This window comes from Lissotriton vulgaris, chromosome 9 (assembly GCF_964263255.1).
Source record: "Lissotriton vulgaris chromosome 9, aLisVul1.2, whole genome shotgun sequence".
Taxonomy (NCBI): Eukaryota; Metazoa; Chordata; class Amphibia; order Caudata; family Salamandridae; genus Lissotriton; species Lissotriton vulgaris.
Genome location: NC_141697.1, coordinates 1,141,101,393 through 1,141,120,528, shown reverse-complemented (window position 1 = coordinate 1,141,120,528; position 19,136 = coordinate 1,141,101,393). Strand labels below are relative to the sequence as shown.

Here is a 19,136-nt window from a genome sequence, read left to right as displayed (position 1 = left end):
GAAAAGGGAAAAACGGGAACACACTAAAAATATAACAATCAGATAATCTCCTACAGGTGGGGAGAGAAGTGGAACAATTCTAATAAACAATTGCATATAATTTGCATTTCAAGGTGATAGAGCAATATAACAGGCGAGAGTGCTTTATTAAGAAAAGAAGAGAAAGAGAGAGAAAGGAGGACGTAAACCCACAGAGTAATAATTACCTAATTTAGAAATGAGGACTAACCCTGGCCACGGGTCAGTTGGAAGGACGGGGACAAGGACCCTCAAGAAAGGAATGCCAGAATGCGAGCAGGTACAGCTCACGGACAGTCAGGACAGGATACCCCTCCGGTTTGGGTCAGGACTGGGCTCACCAAGGTACGACCAACTCCCACAGCTTCAGAAGCAACGCCAGCGTTACCCCTCTCTGCAAGTAATCCGCCAGTAACCCCGAATGGGTTTTCGAATTTCCCCAGCAAAAGTGCTTTGCCAGCACTTGAGACTATTTCCACCCCTTAGGAGATTGTGGAAAGCATGGACAGAGTGCTCCGCAGCACTGTTAGATTGAACACCTATAGAGTTCGTAGGGTCAGTGACAGGTCAGCTACTCGGACAAGTCGGACAATTTTCCTAAGCTACACTAGGGCAATTATACTGTTTGGGGACCCTTAGACCACCCACCAATGTTGCAAGTGACAGTTTCGTACATTATGATTGGTCAGGAGAGGTGATGTGATCATTGTCACCTCCTAGAATTCAGTGTTCCCATCATACATAATAATTTCTCCCTACCCGCCCCTTGGGTTCACGTTCCCATGCACAGGAATACAGCAAGACAACACAGTACATAGTGGGTAGCAACAGTGTTGCTTTGTCCAAGGTAAGATTTGGTCTCTCGGAGAAGTTTTCTCAGGCGCATTGGGCTTCAGGAGCCAGCTGGCTTGTTTTAGCTTCTGCGCAGTGAGGTTTCTCTCAGGTCACATGACAGTTCTCAGAGGAGCTTCATAATGGCGCAGCTCATGTGTTACCGGCCCCCAAAGACGCGATACATGAAAAGTAAGCGAAAACAAATTAGAATCATACATAAAAATGATCACACTGTATACCGTGATAGATTTAAACACACCCCTTAATTTATAACAGCAATAGTATTAAAGTTTAGTGCGAAAAGACAGATAGGCAAAAGCAGCGGTAGCAAGCAGAGAGCGTGATGAGAGACAAGCGGCCATCTTTGCATCAGTGCGCATGAGCAACACAATCCCTCCAAAATGCGAGTGCGTCACATCACATGGGTATGACCGACGCATGCGCAGACTGGATTTCTGCGAAGCAGCCATTTCCCTAGTGCAAGCATTGTGAGGATGAAAAGACACACAGGCAAGCCTCTTGGGGACACCCGCGTGTGGGGAAAAATGCTAAATAAATGACGGACAGTTGGGTTAATATGATTATACGTTAGGCGAGGTTCCTGAATGAGAGCAAGTCGCTTTACGTGCGAATCCTTGCTCCATCACTACCAGCCCCAAAATGGAATCTCAACATTGTACTGACAAGAATCATGGGCCCTCCAGTTTCTTTCTTGGTATGTGGCATTTCTGGTTGTTATCACTTCACTCGGGCATGTCAGTGTACTTCAGGCATTAACCTTGGCAGAACCTTTTTACCAGATACACCAGGATAGGGTAGTCCTCCGCACGAACCCCAAATTTCTCCCTAAGGTGATCTCACAATTCCACTTTAATCAATTCATTGAACTCCCTGATTTCTTCCTACAACCTGACTCGGTTGCGGAACAAGCTTTCCATACCTAGGACATTAAGCGAGCCCTCCTGTACTACATTGATAGGTCTAAACCATTTAGAAAGACACAACAGTTTTTTGTTGCTTCCTCAAATCCCACAAAGGAAGGCCCTATCCAAATCGGGCTTTGCAAGATGGATCGTAAAGTGCATCCAGGCATGCTATGCTAAAGCTAATAGGATCTTGCCCCATCCACCTAGAGCCCCCTGACTTAAAAAAAAGGGGCTTATTTTGCCTTCCTGGGGAACATACCAATAGCGGACATCTGCAAAGTAGCTATCTGGTCAACACCACATACTTCTACTCACATTATTATGTAGATGTGCTAGCCTGCCAAGAAGCCAATGTTGGCCAGGCAGTACTCCGTACACTTCTTCAATCTACTGCAACTGCCTTAGGCTAGCCACCACCTCTGGGGAGACTACTTTACAGTCCATGCACAGCTTATGTATCTACAGCCAAACATGCCTCAAATGGAAACTTTTACCTACCCAGCAAGCATCTGTTCGTGGCATGTAGTGCTGTAGGTTCACATGCGCCCACCCTTCTCCCTGGACGCCTGCGGCTGTTGCAGTGTGCTTCTATCTCACTTTCCTCTTTTTTTGATTGGACATCTCTCTATACATCGCTTAGATTTACATTACTTACCCGCCATGCAAGATAACAACCTAACAATGTAGGGGTGACCAAGCACTTTAACAACAAGAGGAGGTCTCACAGTACCTTGTGACTTGAAAGACTTCATTGAAGTAAAATAGCTTGCACACATCTGGGCCCAACACTAAATAGCAGGAGTGTGCACAGCATGTGAATCTACAGCACTACATGCCACGAACAGATGCTTACTAGGTAGGTAACCTTTTTCTTCCACTACAACTATAACTTTTGGGCTTCCACCTTCCTCAGCAAGTACAGCATTGTGTGCTCAGTGTCTGCACAGCTGACACTGCTTGATTTTCAAAAAGCATAATGAGTAAAGGTTCCATTTGAAATGTAGAATCAATGCAGTCCTGAGATCTTTTGAGATATGCAGTAATTAGGTAGTATTGTCAGTGATGTTCAGTCCATCTGGATGCAGTGATTTTGAACAGTATATCCAGAAGTTTTGCTATAGTTCAATAGTTCTTCAATTAAGGGATGTTGAAAAGGGAAAATCTTCAAATCTGATAGCAAATGGTCCTCCAAGTTAAAATAACTTGTTACAAGCTGGACCCCTTTTTTATTTGCGGATGGGTGATTCCTGAATCATTATGGAGTTAATTCTACGGTCCCATATATTGTTTTTACAGATTTTGCTTGGCATTAAATCACATAAAAAATGCATGTTGCTATAGAGCATGTTGATCAAATTTCAAGACCCTTAACCCCCTTTTATATCGCCTTTTCCTCCCTTTACCTCTACCACACCTAAACCAACTCATACATCCCTTTACCTCTACCCAACTCTAAAACCCTAAAACCATCCTTAACTCCATCTACCATTAGCCCCACCTAAACAACTTGTTTTAAATAACATAACAAGTATGTGATTTAATACTAAATTTACCTGCGATGTAAACTACTGCATGGTACATGTACAAATACTTATCTACATGGTACTTGCCTGTGTACTAAAGGCTGCATGGAAAAGGCCATTTCCCATATAAAACTCCTATTGTTCAAAGGGAGTCTAGTTATCCATCCTCCAATCAGACAGTACTAGCATATGGGTTTATGCAAATGATTTTACAGCAATATCAATTAGAGTGCCAGGACAATATTTTTGTGCAAGTTCTCCATCACCCTTCTTGTATATCGTAAGCATTAACAAGCCTCTACAAGAAGATGAAATAAATGAGTGTCAATGCAATATTTATCAGCCAATGACACTGCTAGATTAAATATAATTTAAGACAAGCTCCTCCCTGACCCATAGGTCACATTTGTCCAACTCTTCTATTGTATACAATATTTGAATTCTTAATCGGGAGTTACAAGAGTTTGGCCTAAAGAGATCTGGATTGTATGTACAGAGGTATTGCTCCCCCATTGGAACTGGCATTTTTGGTACCACCACTTCAGCCATGAAAGTGACATGAAATCATAATTGTTGCATATTTCCTCTTGTTAATGAATTGTGGAAAAGATACCAGGTGTGTGCTATTTTCCCTTCGTTGTCTTTCCTTTTCTTAAAGCTAAATGAATGGCAATTACAATTTTTACGCTCTGGGGAAACTCATTTAACGTTGGAAACCCGTATCATTTGCATATTGAGCAGTCATCATCCCACGATGTATTTGCACTCACTATAGCAACTGCTCGAACACCTAAGCACCTGTTCCCAAAACTTGCATACATTACAGCACCACTATATCCTGTTCTAATAATGAAATTGGCTTTTTATATGTAGTATAGCAACTTGAAGGATGAAAATGTTATGCAATCTTTCTCAGAGTGTTCACAATTGAAGATGATCATAAAAGAATCCAACCTTAAATTTCAAATTTTGTGTTATGGTTAGAAAGTACTATCCCTCAATGGAATTCCCATTACGTATATCAAAACCCCACTAGGAAAATATTTTAAACAAATAGCAATGCCACCTATATCTAAAACCTATATATAAAACAGTTATTACTACTTATTGGTCAACCTAATATAAAATAAATGGAAAAACGAAGTATGAAAAAATGATTTTAAGAATGAAAGAAAAATAAATTACAATTTTGCTATAGTAACTAGAATGTAGATTTACCTTTTAACCCATATTTCAACTTCAGGCCCCATTGCTCACTTGCATTTTTTCAGAATTACTCTTTTCTTCGTAAACAACGTTTTCACTGTATGCCAGATTTTGTCATTTTGATCCTACTGCATTCGTTAGTTTGGGTCAGGCCTCTTGAGCTATTGTGTCAACATTCTGTAATTAACGTTTCGTATCAGAGCAGAGGAATATGTAATTCTTACTGTAAGCTATTGGCCAATAGATACGTTGCCCAACTGCCTAAACAGTGCTTCCCTTTTCAGTGCATTGACATTGAAGTACTTATCCACTTCAGTATGCACATTTGTACTGCTAAAAGTATTTCCACACTCCTGCACCAACTGCACCTAACTGTGCAGCTAAATGTGTTTTTGAACCTAAAAGGCTTTCCGCAAGCCAGCTGACTTCTCACCACTAGTGATTTTGTACCTAAAAGTGATGTTGTACATGAATTTCTTTTTTACTACTAAGGGGCCGATTCGGATGCGGTTTGGAAAGCCTCCTAACGGCATTTGCTCTGTTCGAATCGGTAATGTGTCTTTCTGACCGAATTGGAAAGATTTCCGACGTACCGATTACGATGCGAGTTAGGCATTGGGAATATCTTAATCCGAACCTGATGGCATTCGGAATGACCGAGCTGTACAGAGCAGACTCTTACATCTCTATGGGCCATGTTTTCGAATGACCGATTACAAAGCTTGATTCGGAAAGCCGTTCCCGAATTGTGCTGTCTGACTCGAATTGGCAGTCCGATTTAGACTTTGGGTGATATTAGCTGGCCTCCCTGCACCCAGTGCCATCCCAATCGGGCCTGTTGGGGTACCCATGGATCCTCCCTTACCAGCCATGCACAGTGTGGCAGGCACCAGGGGGTGCCTGCCACAGGTTGCCCGATTTTCCCCAGCCACCCCGTTCTTCACTGGGAGCCTATGCATTTGTCAGAACATACGCTCCCATTGAAGTCAATGGGAGTCTGACCCAATCATATCTGGAAGCATGCGGATGCATCGTAATTGGTTGGTCGGACACTCAAGATCCGAGTCGGTCAGAAACGATTCCCAAACCGATTTGGTCATAATGATTTCCAAACCACATCAGGATCGGCCCCTAGATGTTGTTTGGCACCTAAAGGTGATTTTGCACTGAACAGTGACTTTGCACTGAACAGTGACTTTGCACTGAACAGTGATTTCACTCCTTAAGGATTTCTGTAGTCCTGTTGAAGTTGCACTATGGGTGATATTGTACCTCAGTTGATTGTCTGCTGTAATTTTTTGATTTCTTAAATCCTAAGTTTGCGGTGAATATGTCAGTGCCCCACTGCAAGCTTTTGAAATTAATAAATGTATCCAGCAACAGGAGGCACGGTTAAAGGCAGTTTGCACACATACATGGCATAAATAGTCTGTGTGCATTTATGTGCATTCATATGTGTGCGTAAGAATATTAAGCCAGATTTATAGGATTTGCTAAAACTTATTTCATTAAAGTTTGGTCTACAGCCACAATATTTGTTCTGTTGATCCCACCCACTAAATCAACCCATTGTTTCATCCTGGGGACATGAGGTTTGTCCACAATGGCGTGAGCTCGGGAATCTATGTAATGACACATTTACTGCGAATTTGGCTCTATATGTGATTGAAAACCTCCATTAGTTCATTTGCGAAATATTTTATTGTTTTTGTTAAAACAATGTTTCAGAACCTGATTTCATGTGGAATTGAACATTTCTTTGAAAACATTTCCTGAATTTCGTTCTCGGCGAAATAATTAACAATGTGATGATTAATACATTGTGTTTTCATTTTGCAGCTCGACTTGCAACCTCAAGGGAGGGTTTTAATGTCTGTACAGTACCTCTTAGAAGACACAGGTAGGAGGAATTTATAGTCTAGCTGTCTTACTGTGCTCACCAAATTATTTATTGTATGACACTATTGCATGAATTCTGGCACTTTATAGTTTGTAAAGATGAGCCTGCTGGTGATTTGATCAAGTTCTTTGGTCTTATTGAAGTTCACAACCTTCAGTTTTTGTCTACAGTTTTTGTTCACTGTACTCCTGCGCTGAATTGAAATGTAGATGCTCAAAAAACAGTAATTGGCTTTGTTGTAGTGACTTCAGTTATTTTATTTGACAAGTTAAGTAAACTAAGTTCAAAGTATTTTCTGGTGTGTCAAAGGGAGCGTAAATTGTTTAGGTAAAACATCTTTAGGTTCAGTGTCTACATAGAATGCACTATTAACAAAGTCAAAAATTTACCATATGTGTTTAACATGTTACGTATTTTAGCACGCTAATAGAACAGTATGCATGTAAAGATAACATTTATACCTCGGAGAGGTATCTCATCTTACAATGCCTCTAATCATCTCAATCCGAATAAATATGCTTATTTCTTATCTAATATTTAGTATAAACAACCTTTTATAATGGACAGTAACAAATATTTGTAGACAAAAACAAGATTTCTTTAGTCTATTGAGTCTAATGGTACAACCGTAGATCACTCTCATACTTGCAATACAAATTCTTTGTTGGATTTCTATTTACTTTCTTTAAATCCCCAATATGTTTGCTTTTTGTGCACCTCGACTATAACTTCTACAGGGGCATGCTGTCTCTGTACTTGCTTCAGCCCTCTTGTTCTTTTATAAGAAGGACAGATGGTCCCGCGTGTAAAAACCGCAGTGGTAAAAAGTGAGATCTAACAAGTCAAGGCCACCCTGATGGACACGAAGACCCATTTGTAATGAAATGTTCACATAGTAGAAGTGACTGGTGCATTGAATGTAAAGTCTAATTTCCAACTTTTGAGACCTCAGGCGAAATAATGTAATGCTTCCAATACTGGATGGAGAGATTGAGGAAAACCAGAGCAGGAGTATATGCTTGGGGGCTGGCAGCAGCAATTGTGGCAGCATTTCCCCATGCGCTATGTAATGGGACATGCGCTGAGGCTACTGCTACCGTCCTCTTACACAATGTCTTTTGGGGGAAATTCATGAAGGTGGCACAGGTGAGCGGAAGTGGTGCCTATTGCTTCTGGTAAAAAACACGCTTTGTTTGGGATTCTGTTAACGCTGAATATGATGAGAAGCTAGACCTTAGCTTACCTCTCGTTGGAATCAATTACACAAGTTTTGCATCAGTGACTTATTCAGCCATTATTTTTCTGCATTTTTTTTTATTTCAATGTGCTCGCACTTCAGCTTAGAGATGTAGGATACCCTGCAAATATCTCCTGCTTCTGCCACTGCTTGCTTTGTGTGAGGCCCAAGAGCTCTTGGTCTGTAAGCTGGAGAGAAAAGAGGCCACCTAACTCGTACCTAAGAGTGACTGGGAATCCATCCGGAGCATTTGATAAACTTGCATTGAGAACTGTTTCCCAAGATGCACCGTCAACCAAATTAAGATATTTTTTCTTCTTTCATGGACCTCGCCACAGTCACTGCGTCTGCTTATCTGAGCTAATTGCACCTACTCTCAGGGCTTGAGAATGAACTAACCGGTGAATCGTGGTCCTCAAAGAAGAGGTTAGGAGGAAATATGGCTCATTGGGTTAATTCAACAACTCTATCTGACCACGTGCCCTTGCAAGTCAGTCACACAGAAAAAACATTTATGGAGACAATTTATTTCAATTCACAAAGTTTTTGCCGAGATCTGTGTTGGTGAGATTGGGTTGTAAATGGATATGTTTTCACAAAATTGATTTATGTTAGCTGGAAGTGCAATGTCTATTTACCTATTGCTGTGTGCATAGACAAGGGTATGTGGCAGTGCAGATCCTTAATAAAGGCATGCCTCTGTGCCTACTGCTATTACTGTTTTTCCCAACATCTGGAAATTAGCATCGATCCGTCCACTAATATAAAAAAAACCCTAGCTTAAATCCTTTGGATCCTATCAGCTATCGACCAATCTCGTGATTGACGCTCCCAGCTAAGATAGTGGAAGAAGCCATGAATCTTCAGCTTGCGGAGATCGTTCAGAAGAATGATCTTCTGGATCCAACACAGCTTCGTTTCAGAAGTTTTTGCAGCATTGAGATGGCCCTGATCAATGCAACAGAGGAGATTCGAGCTTCTCTTGATCAGGGAGGTAGTGCAGCCCTTGTTTTGCTCGATCTGTCGACTGCATTCGACACAGTCGATCATGGCCTGCTGATCGATCGTCTTAATGACATTGGTATCAAGGGTTCACCTTGCCACTTTTGAGGTGCTTCCTCACAGGGAGAGAGCAACTGGTGGCTTTAAAGGAGGTAGTCTCCAAACCTTGCCACTTCCTTGTGGGGTTTCTCATGGGTCTTCTTTAAGCCCACTTATTGTTTAATGTTCATGTAACTTCACTAGCAATTCTGAACAGGTCCTTTGGTTTCTCGCTAACATCATATGCCAATAACACACAAATTGCTGTCTTTATCTAGCAGAGATGACAACACAGGAACTAGATTTCATGACTGTGTGCGATCTGTCAGCAATTGGATGAACAATAATTGCCTGAAGCTAGCTAAACTCTGGTAAAACAGAAGTTATCCTTTTTGGCAACCAGGTTTCCTTCTAGTCCCCAGTTTGGTGGCAAGAGGAATTAGGAAAGGTACCTACCCCGCTATGAAGGCAAGAAACCTGGGAGTTCTTATGGACAATAAACTCACTTTTGGAGATCAAGTCAATGCAATCACCTCTTCTTCATACTATAGTTTTAGGATCATAAAAAAAATCCTTCATTGATTACCCTCAGATACACAGAGAACAGTAGTACTTCTTTAGTCCTTTCAAAAATATACTATTGCAATAGTCTTTATCTTAATACACAACAATGTCTTTTGAATCAACTTCAATCTGTGCAGAATGCGGCTGCACGATCCCAAATTTAAATTCATAACTGGTTCCCTTCACAAACTACACTGGCTCCGCCAGACAGCAAATTTGGTTTAAATCCCTGAGTAATGCCTACAAAGCACTACATGATTCTGGCCCAGATTTCCTGTTACATAGTTTCAAATGGTATGAGCCAACCAGAAACCTTCACTCAGCAGGGGCAAAAAGACAGAGTTCCTAATTTCGAATTTGCTTCCTGGGGAGGCAGACGTTTTGTGACTGGTACCGCTAGAATCTGGAATCTGCTACCCCTTCAAATCAAGACCAAGACCAAGCCCAATCTTATGGCTTTCGGGAAGGCATTGAAAAAATGGCTTTTTACTAATTAATAGGGCCATTCTTTCCTTGTGTTCAGTAGAGCTAGCGCCAAGACACCTAGGAATAATCGTGCACTCTATAAGTACTGTTAACATAACATACTGTCACTCCAGTCTCCCTAATCTCATCAAGGAGTCATGCATGGAAAGGATCAATGGTTCTTACCAATAAAAAGAATACCCTACTTGATCTGCAGGTCCCTGTTCAGTAATGGTCTTGCAAGCCACATTTATTAACCATATCCTGCATCTAACTTAGTAGTAGAAGGGAATTATTTTGCATTTCCTTGCACTTTGAGCAGATATATTTCAGTGGCTTTAACTTCAGACTCGCGAACCTGGACATCTGAGTTCTAATTCCAGATTCAGAATTTGACTGAAAATGTTAAGGATTAGGGGCAAATAGCTTCACCTCCCTGGCATAATATTTTAAATAGGGCAAATGTAGTGCAATTTAAAATATGTCGCATGGAATGAAATTTAAATGTGAAAAATCTGCTCTTCATGTCTCCCTTGATAATGTACAGCACCCTTTTGGGACCAGTATTTCAAAAGCAACAACAACAACATAAGCTTTATTCGACAGTAAATGTCATAAAAGCTGGGTACATAAAACCTCAAATTACACAGTTTACAATATTGGATAAAAAAACAAGTAGTTGGATAAAATCGATACAACAAGCTATTAAATGAGAGAAAAGAATTAGAAAAAAGTTAAAAACATATACACAATATTATTGTAAGTTAAAATAAATAAGTTATTAACACTTTAAAAAGTCCCAGCAGGACTAAAACATATTCCATTATCATTGATGGGAAAGTCCTGCATTCAGTTATTTGCAGGAAGCAATTTAGATCTTATCCACATCCATCTTAAAAATGTTGCCATTGGTACTGAATACGATAAAGATGGATCAGTACATAAAATTCTCATGGCTACACTAGACGGGTTGGTGCCCTTATACAAGCCGGCGCCAGCCATGCTTTACAAGGTGCGACATACGCAGGGCATGCAAACAGCACATGTGCATATGTTTCTTCCAAGTCAATGCAGTTTGGACATTTATCATAGTCAGTGGCAAACCATTGAGCAGTAAGAGACTTCAGGGGTAAGCATCCTGCTCTAAACTGGAAATATAGTTTGCTGTCTAGCGCCTTGGAGATTACATTCCAATAATTCTCAGCAGCCGTGCTTGTTTTTATTTGCAAAAACATTCCTGTCAATGTTGTGGCATCACTTTTTCTGTTTTTCTGTTCTTATACAATCAGTTCCCAATATCTTTGCTTAATTAAATATTTTGATGGGAACTTGGTGCTGTTAAGGGCTTACCACAATGATGACATTCCCATACAGGTTAGAGAACTTCTGATGTCACGCAACCAGCTAATTTTATGGAAGCAATCAGCCTCCATTATATTTCTAAGACCTTCTGAGGAAATGGCCAGTTCTGGTGTGCACCAGATTCTGCGCCGGGAGGGGATTGTGCGTAGTCTTGCTAAATCTGCTAATGCTTTTCTGCCTAGATCTTAACGCAGGGGAAGCATAGGTGTACTTTGAGGTAGGCTTGTAACCCCCTGAAAACACCTGCTCTCTGATGCAGCTAGTGGAGACAATTTCTCAAAACCCCATAACTCGGCACCATACAGGACTGAGCTCATTATCTTGGAGCTGTAGATCTGCAGCACCGGGGTAAGAGGCTTAGTGATGTTTCGAATTCCTTGGTCATGACGCTGGCTAATTGCCGGTGTTTTAAAACCATTGTATTTATGTGCGGCCTCCAACTTAGTCCTTTATGCTAGGCGATGCCTAGATAAGTGAATGCATCTACCTGCTCCAGGGGTATTTCAGAAGCATAATTTGAGCTGCTTTCCAGACCTTTCCGCATATTAGTCCTTTTCTTGGTAATTGGCAACTGGGGGCAAAACAAACGCTCTTTCTCATCTAGGAGGAGCAAATGATCCTCACAGATACATTTGCCTTTTTAAATCGAAGTCTACCAGACAGTGCAGCTGTCTGGTTTGCCAACAACTTCTTTGGGCCATTTTGAAAGCTGACCTAAGAATGTATTCTTCCCATTGCTTACCAATGGCTTTGTAACTCATATTTGATTGCTTTCTAATTGTTGGCTTTATTTGTTTTCGGGTATTCAGCTTGAGTTCGTCCCTCCCATGGAGCATAGGCTATTCATTGCATTATTTTTTGAAGGCTCGCTTTCTTTAAACAGGCCTTTAAATCTTTAATTTGCTGTGCATTTAAACCCACCGGTCAAATGTTAGGCTCAGTTTTCCAAGGTAGCTTGGTGTTTACTTTTCTTTCGCTAACTTCAAAGTGAGAGGATTTATGTGACTGTCTTGTTGTGAAAGGAAAGGCTTTTTCTAGCACACAGCAAAATGTAAATGTGCTGTGCAGATATTTCAGATTATCTCGGAATTTGGAAAGCACAAATGAAGCATGTTTTAAAATTCTGAGGTGTGGTGGAAATAAATAGTTTAATGCATTAAAAACAAATCAGTACACTAGCTGGTGACATTTCCACACATTATCAGCTGTGCAATGTATACTTTTATCAGTAAAACTGTATGTCTATGCAAATGTAATGGTCATTTAATCTGAGAATTGGTTGTCTGTAACGGCAGAGCACTCCCACACCCTGCATACTCCAATCTACAACACCCTACTCCACTCTGACATGCCACTCCACACTGACACTTCACTCCGCCCTGCCATTCCATGCCACTCTAAGGTTGACAACTTCACTCAACGAAATGCCATTCGACAGTTCGACACACTGCTCCACAGAACTCCACTCTACAACACTCCACACTGACAATTTACTCCACTCTAATCCACACCATTCCACTCAAATCCACACCATTCCACTCTAATCCACTCTACTCCCCTCCACGCCACTCTACTCTCTGTCACTCTACTCTCTGTCACTCTACTCCCTTCCACTCTACTCCCTTCCACTCTACTCCCTTCCACTCTACTCCCTTCCACTCTACTCCCTTCCACTCTACTCCCTTCCACTCTACTCCCTTCCACTCTACTCCCTTCCACTCTACTCCCCTCCACTCTGACACTTTACTCCAGACTTGACTATGCCCCTCCATTTTGACACTCTACTCTTCTCCACACCACTCCACTCTACAGCACTCTTCTTCACACAATACACTCTACTCCACTCAACTCTATAACTCTCTATGCCACTCCGACGCTCTACGCAACTCCCTCTATTCCGCTTTACTCCACTCTCCTCTATAGCCTACTACTCCACTCTACTATTCTATGTGACTCTGTGCCACTCCACTCTTTGACACTCTATGCCACTCCACACTACAACACTCTACCCCACTACACTCAATGACACTACACTCTGCAACACTCCATAACACTCTATGGTACGCCACGACATTCTACTCTACACTACAAAACACTTCTCCCTATGCAACTCCCTCTATCCCACTCCACGCCATTTTACTCCACACTACAACACTCTTACACTCTTCACCATTCTACACCCCACTCTATGCCCCTCCACTCTACTCTCTATGCAACACTCTGCCACTCCATCATATGACACTCTCCTCCACACTATGCCACTCCACTCTGACAATGTACTCCACTTTGCACCATGGTACTCTACTCCGCGGTACGCACCTCCCTGTATGCCACTCCGCTTTACTCCACTCCTCTGCTCTTTACTCCGCTCTATGCCGCTCCACTCTGCAGCACCCCACTCGACACCACTCTGCTCTAAACAACTCTGCTCCACTCTACGATGCTGTACTCCACGCCCTTCCACTCTGCGCCCTTCCAGTCTTCGCCCTCCATGACACTCAATGCCTCTGTGACTCTCTGCTCCACGACGCTACACCACTCCGTGCAGCTACAGCACTTCATTCTATTCCCCTCTGCGCCACTCTATGCCACTCCAACATTTTACCCCACGCCACTATGCCACTCCTCGACAGTCTGCACCACTCCAGCACACTACACCACTCCACTCTGACACTCCACTCTACACCACTCACTTTTAGTCATGTTGCAGAACAGCCACACAGGTCTACAACATGACTAAAACACATTTGCAAAGAGAATAGCGCTTGCATCGACAAGACCTATTGGCTTTGCCAATGCTTGTTGTGATTAGGGTCCTTGGTGAATATTTCAGAATCTCTACTTGATCCTTCTTTATTCTTTTAAACTGCACAGATTATTTGCATACTGCAAGATCTTTGCACTCCTTGTGTCTCCCTCATTGCAAATTACAGCTTTTGGGCCATCCATGCACCCCTCTCGTACTCAAATGTATTCCACTGGCAGAACTCGTCGGCCTCTGTTTTTAAATCTTCATTCCCACTCTCTGGAAGTCTCAGATCCCGTCACTGAGACGTGTTTGCCGTCCTTGGTAATTTCCAGAAACTCATAAGAGCGTTTCTGTTTACTTCTGCAAATGTCTGGGTTTCTTCTCCCATCCCTGCAGCGCCAAGAAACGGTCACGGGTAAATGTGTGCTCTACACATAACAAAACATTCTAATCTAATCCTGGAGATTACCTCACTCATTTAAAGGGTGAGACGAAGATGCGTTCAAAGAGTCCCTCGCGTGCCGCGTGCCACTGCCGTCCCCATGGTAACACTGTGGTCTGACCCGCAGCCGCTCGAGAGCAGGCCCTGCTGGTTTGGGAAGGGTACGTCACCCGATGCTGTATGCGCGTGGCTGCGCACTTCTAAAGTGCTCGGCGGAGTCTCCTGAACCATTAGCAGTTTTTCAGTTACATTTTTAAGTATCGAACAGTGCTACCGTTTCTCATTACGCAGCGAAATATAATGCAGAATTCACACGCACACACATTTTCGCTATATCCACACATCTTCAAGTTTGCCAGCCAATGGCTTACTGCAATTGGATGTAGACGGGTGCACTCAAGCTCTTTCCAGCACGAATGTCCCATCACGTGCTCTAACCATCAAAAATCATTAACAATTCTTTCTGCAACTGAGTGATTAGTGAGCACAAACGAGAAGGGCAGCTCAACTACAGAAAAATGTCCAGTCGGGGGTTTCGAACAATGAAAATCTACTTGAAGGCAAATTCCTGCAGCCCGGATATCCACTGCTGCATTTGGAATAGCTTGTTTTTCCTTTTTAATATTATGTCAATACCCAATTGTTTTTTATGTATTCATTTGTGCAACTTTTATTGTTTTGTAAATATAAATCAAATTATGATTGATTGACTGAATACCTCCTGTGTTTTTAGGGTGACATTTGTGTGCTCCTGCAGAGATCCGGCAGCATAGTGTAGAAACAAATACACTAACTTTGCCGGTTACAGTCTCTGCTTTCCTAATCCTAATTTTTTTTCAGTGCCTTCGACAGATTTAATATTTAGTTTAACTGAGTTACACTGCACAGAAACCACAATTTTATGATATATATGAAGGTTATTTTGTTGGAAGTACACAGCTTTCGCTAAAGAAGCACTTTGAAAAAAATCTGTTCTTATTTCGGGTGTAGCTTGTGTATACAAAGTCATTTGGAAAGTGTGTTGATTGTAAAAGTGTGTGTCGGCCCTTCATTCCACTTTAAGTCTAGGTGCGTGCCGTTCATGTTTACCCCTGTTCATTTGTGCTTCAAAAACACTTCTGGGAAAACGCTAAGGCTTTTAGGCGAGGCACGTTTTTCGTTCTGGACGTGGTCTTTGTTATGTTTGTCTATTGGCACCGTTTGTGTTTATTCAATGAACTCATACCGGCATTGACTTCTTTACTGTTCTCAGACGTATAATTTGGTGGTCGGCAACATAAAAATCTGGTAATTATGTAACCTTGCTATATTACGTGCTACTGTTTTACTTTCGAGAAAAAAAAATTGGTTCTGGGGAAAGTAGCAGGCTTCTGGTGGATGATGGCTTCCCTGTAGCAGGCTTTGTTTCCGTGTGGGTTGGTCAGTGAATATGTACTCACGCCTTAAATCGAGGAGCGTGGTCATAGCAGGCTTGCATACCTCTGTTGTTCATGTGTCTTTCTTTTGGGGAAGATGACCGGTGCCTGCGACTTGACCGCCTCGCTGTAACGGGCTATGTTTTATTTGGTGTCAGTTATTGGACACTTCTTATTGGCTCATCCATTCAGCAGTGGTCCTGGACCTTATGATTGTTTTACTTTGAGGTTCCACCAGCTGTACTGTGACTGCAATGGGGTACAAATCTCGCCCCGTACTTTTCCCACACTGATCTAGTCTGCGTATCTCAGTCCTTCGCTGCTTGACTTGCACCATTTTTGGATGTTGAGTATGGAAGAGGTCACGAGAAGGATGTCTCAATTTGTTGGGGACGAGTTTGTCTCCCTCCTGCTCTCCAGAAGCAGGAGACAAGAAGCCAATATGGCTGAGACACTGCGGGTATAAAGAAAAATGCTGCCACTGACTGCAGTTAGCTGGCTAGGAGACCAAATCGAAACGAAGAATAGTTATAGCATCATGGCACTACAGGCCATTAAAGACATTAAAGATGAAGGCGATGTGTATTCTTGATGCTTGGGCCACATTTGGATAAGTGATCAGAGTAGTCTTTTTTTTTTTTTTTTTTGTTATATTGGGGAACAGCACAATGCTCACTTTCCCGACATTTTAAAATGGCTTAGGAAGGTCATTGCTTAAAGAATTAACCTACAAAAACATGGAAAACGTACAAATGTTGAGGTACCTAAGGAACTAGAAAATAAAGCACAAAAGGAGAGTGTAATATTCACTGTAATGAAGCCTGAAATGGTTGGTAGAAAGCTTCCTGCTTACAAAGGTTGGCATGTATGCATGCCACACAGCGAGCGCCTAGTGGCAGTCATGCACATTAATTAAAATGACAGGATGTTGTTGAAACTATTTCCCTTGTCTTCTACACCCTCCCTCTGCCATAACGTGTGCGTGACTGCAAATCCCTGAAAGACAACCTCACGCCCCAGCATTCAGGTCTTTTCACTCTTTAATATTTCAGTGCTGCCCTTCTTGCAACTGCTCGCACGAGAAAGCATTTGTTATCTAAGTCAGTTTGCCTTTGCGGTGGTCAGCCACGGTTTTGACACCCTACCAAGGAAGTTGCAGATGAACACGAGTGTGATATTGTGCGTCTTCTAAGTTTCTTTTTTTATTTCTTGTTCAGCTGCAAGAAAGAAAACCGCGACTGGCAATTTAAAATGTGTCGCGTCCATGCAGAGAAGTGTATTTTTTTTTTTTACATTAAATCTGACCAATTTTCTGAAAAAAACAAGTTCTTGATGTTTAGTTTATTAGATGCATATTAATGCATTTTCATTATATTTCCTAAGTAAAAAAGAATCCTGTACAAAATATATGTTTGAATTGGGAGGACTAGGAAGAAAATGGGTTTCCCCAGTATGTCTCTCTAAAGGGGCGCAAAACTTATTTCTTAAACACATTGGAGAAGGGGGACTGGAATATGGCCTGTTGAGGTGGTCTCCCCAAACATATCCATTCGAATACTCGGACTCCTTACAAGTTCAGACCTCCAAGAAGCTTATTTAGTCTTGTTTCTAGTATGGCAGATTGTCTCAAAAAACACTGGGCAAGTTCTTTATTTCCTGTTTTTTTTTCCCGGTTTTCGTTTGCGTGGCAACTTCGTATGTGAAAGTAACCTGATTGGCCCTTTGAGCTGACTCTGTGTGTTTGCTGCCCTTCTGGTCCTTTTGTAGAAAAGTACCCATAACAGCCAGGTGTTTCTTAGGACCGTGAATATGAAAGAAAGACTACAGTCCTCTTACTGGCTACAACCAAAAAATCTGAAACTGATGTACTCTAGTTACTGTATTTTAAATTGCAGCATACTCCCTAACCTAGAGTATCCAGACACTAAAAACCCCAACCTCACTCAGCATTACCAAAGGGACATGCTTTAAAATCAGCAACAAAACTGGAGACCCCATGTCATTTAGGGGCTGGAAACAACTACAACATCAACAGTTTCCTGAATTTCAACAGGTCATATTCTTAAATAGGTACAGTGGCATGGAATTTCATTTTACTTATGGCTGCTGCAGTCGAAAAGGACCTGTTGTCCATGGTATTTAGTTGAAATCTAGAAATCTCCAAATTAAGTTTGTTTTAGACCTTAAAGAGCGTTCAGTAGAGTACCACCAACATCTGCAGTATAATGCCATTTAGGAGTAAACCTATTTCTGTGTCCCAACCCTATTGATTTGAAAAAGATTCCCTGGTGACCAATGCTGTGAAGATACTGCCAGTGAGATGTGGTACTTCAAGGAAGGTCAAGTACCCATTGTGCAGGATAATTTGGAATTAGTTCTAATGCACACAACATAATCACTTGAAATTTGAGTGCATGGATTTTTGATCAAGACCTGTAAATGTGTGGAGTCGGGGTAGAGAAGTATGTATTCGAGAAACACCAGTAACCGGTATGTTGACGTGGTAGTGTACTGGAGGATGAGTGATCACTGCTTCGAAATAGTATTAATGGCGATCTGTCAGAAGAGCGGATTCTGTCGCAGGTTTCTTCAAGCACAGCGGAACTTGGAACTTGAAGGGGAGCTTCCTGCACTCGCCACCAGCACTACAGCAATGGAAAGTTAACACAACAGAAGGAGAAAATCCCTTTCAATCCCCTTTTAGATTAATATATACACTGACTGTGCTGATCCCATTCAGGGAGTGGTTTAATTCTGCAGAAATGAAAACAATCTTGGTTTATTCCTTTAATGATTTAATGTGGATATGTATGGGTCCACTGTGCTATTGATTCTAACATTTTTGTAGTTGAATGTAAAAATCTATTTTTTTGTTATAAACACCTCCGGGTTTACTATTTTAGGTATTTTTACAATTGACGTTATTTTTATCTGACCGGCTTTTATTGCTGAATTTGGCTTGATTTAAACTTTCTTGTGCTATTATGAAACTGTGTCGAGTGGGGGTTACAGGTTTTGTTGTAGTTTGTTTACCTTTTTAGTTGATCTGTACGTGCAAGAGGCTTTACCTGTATTTTGAATATTAAGCTTCTTTATGTGCAGAAGATGAGATGTGATTTGTGTGATGTCTATTAACTTTTTAAAACATTTACAGATGTTCTTCCTTATCCTGTGCCTGAGGACTGTGCTGGTTCTGTAACAGCAGGCAAGGGAATAGTGAAAATTGCAGTGACTTGGCATATTGGGGGTTCTGAAGTGCAGCTCTTCATCTTTTTGTTATAAGTGTACTAATATTTTGGATAAATACTTTAAATAATATTTTAAACTTTCACGTTGGATGTATGTTAGTTTAATCTTTAATGTGTGATTTTAAGCAGTCTCAATTTTATAATGCAACCTATAATATAGTATTACATTTTTTTTTTTTTTTTTTAGTTTCATATAGCGCAAACTC

At 41.5% G+C, this 19,136-nt stretch overlaps 1 protein-coding gene across 4 annotated transcripts in view; it reads left to right on the top strand.

Moving 5' to 3' along the window:
- PRKCD (protein kinase C delta) overlaps positions 1-19,136 on the top strand; it is a 450,985-nt gene that overhangs the window by 317,787 nt on the left and 114,062 nt on the right. For all 4 annotated transcript variants that reach the window (XM_086939184.1, XM_086939183.1, XM_086939182.1 and 1 more), the window contains exon 6: positions 6,347-6,407. In XM_086939184.1, the coding sequence (XP_086795310.1) occupies positions 6,347-6,407 (61 nt within the window). The remainder of the gene's footprint in view (positions 1-6,346; positions 6,408-19,136) is intronic.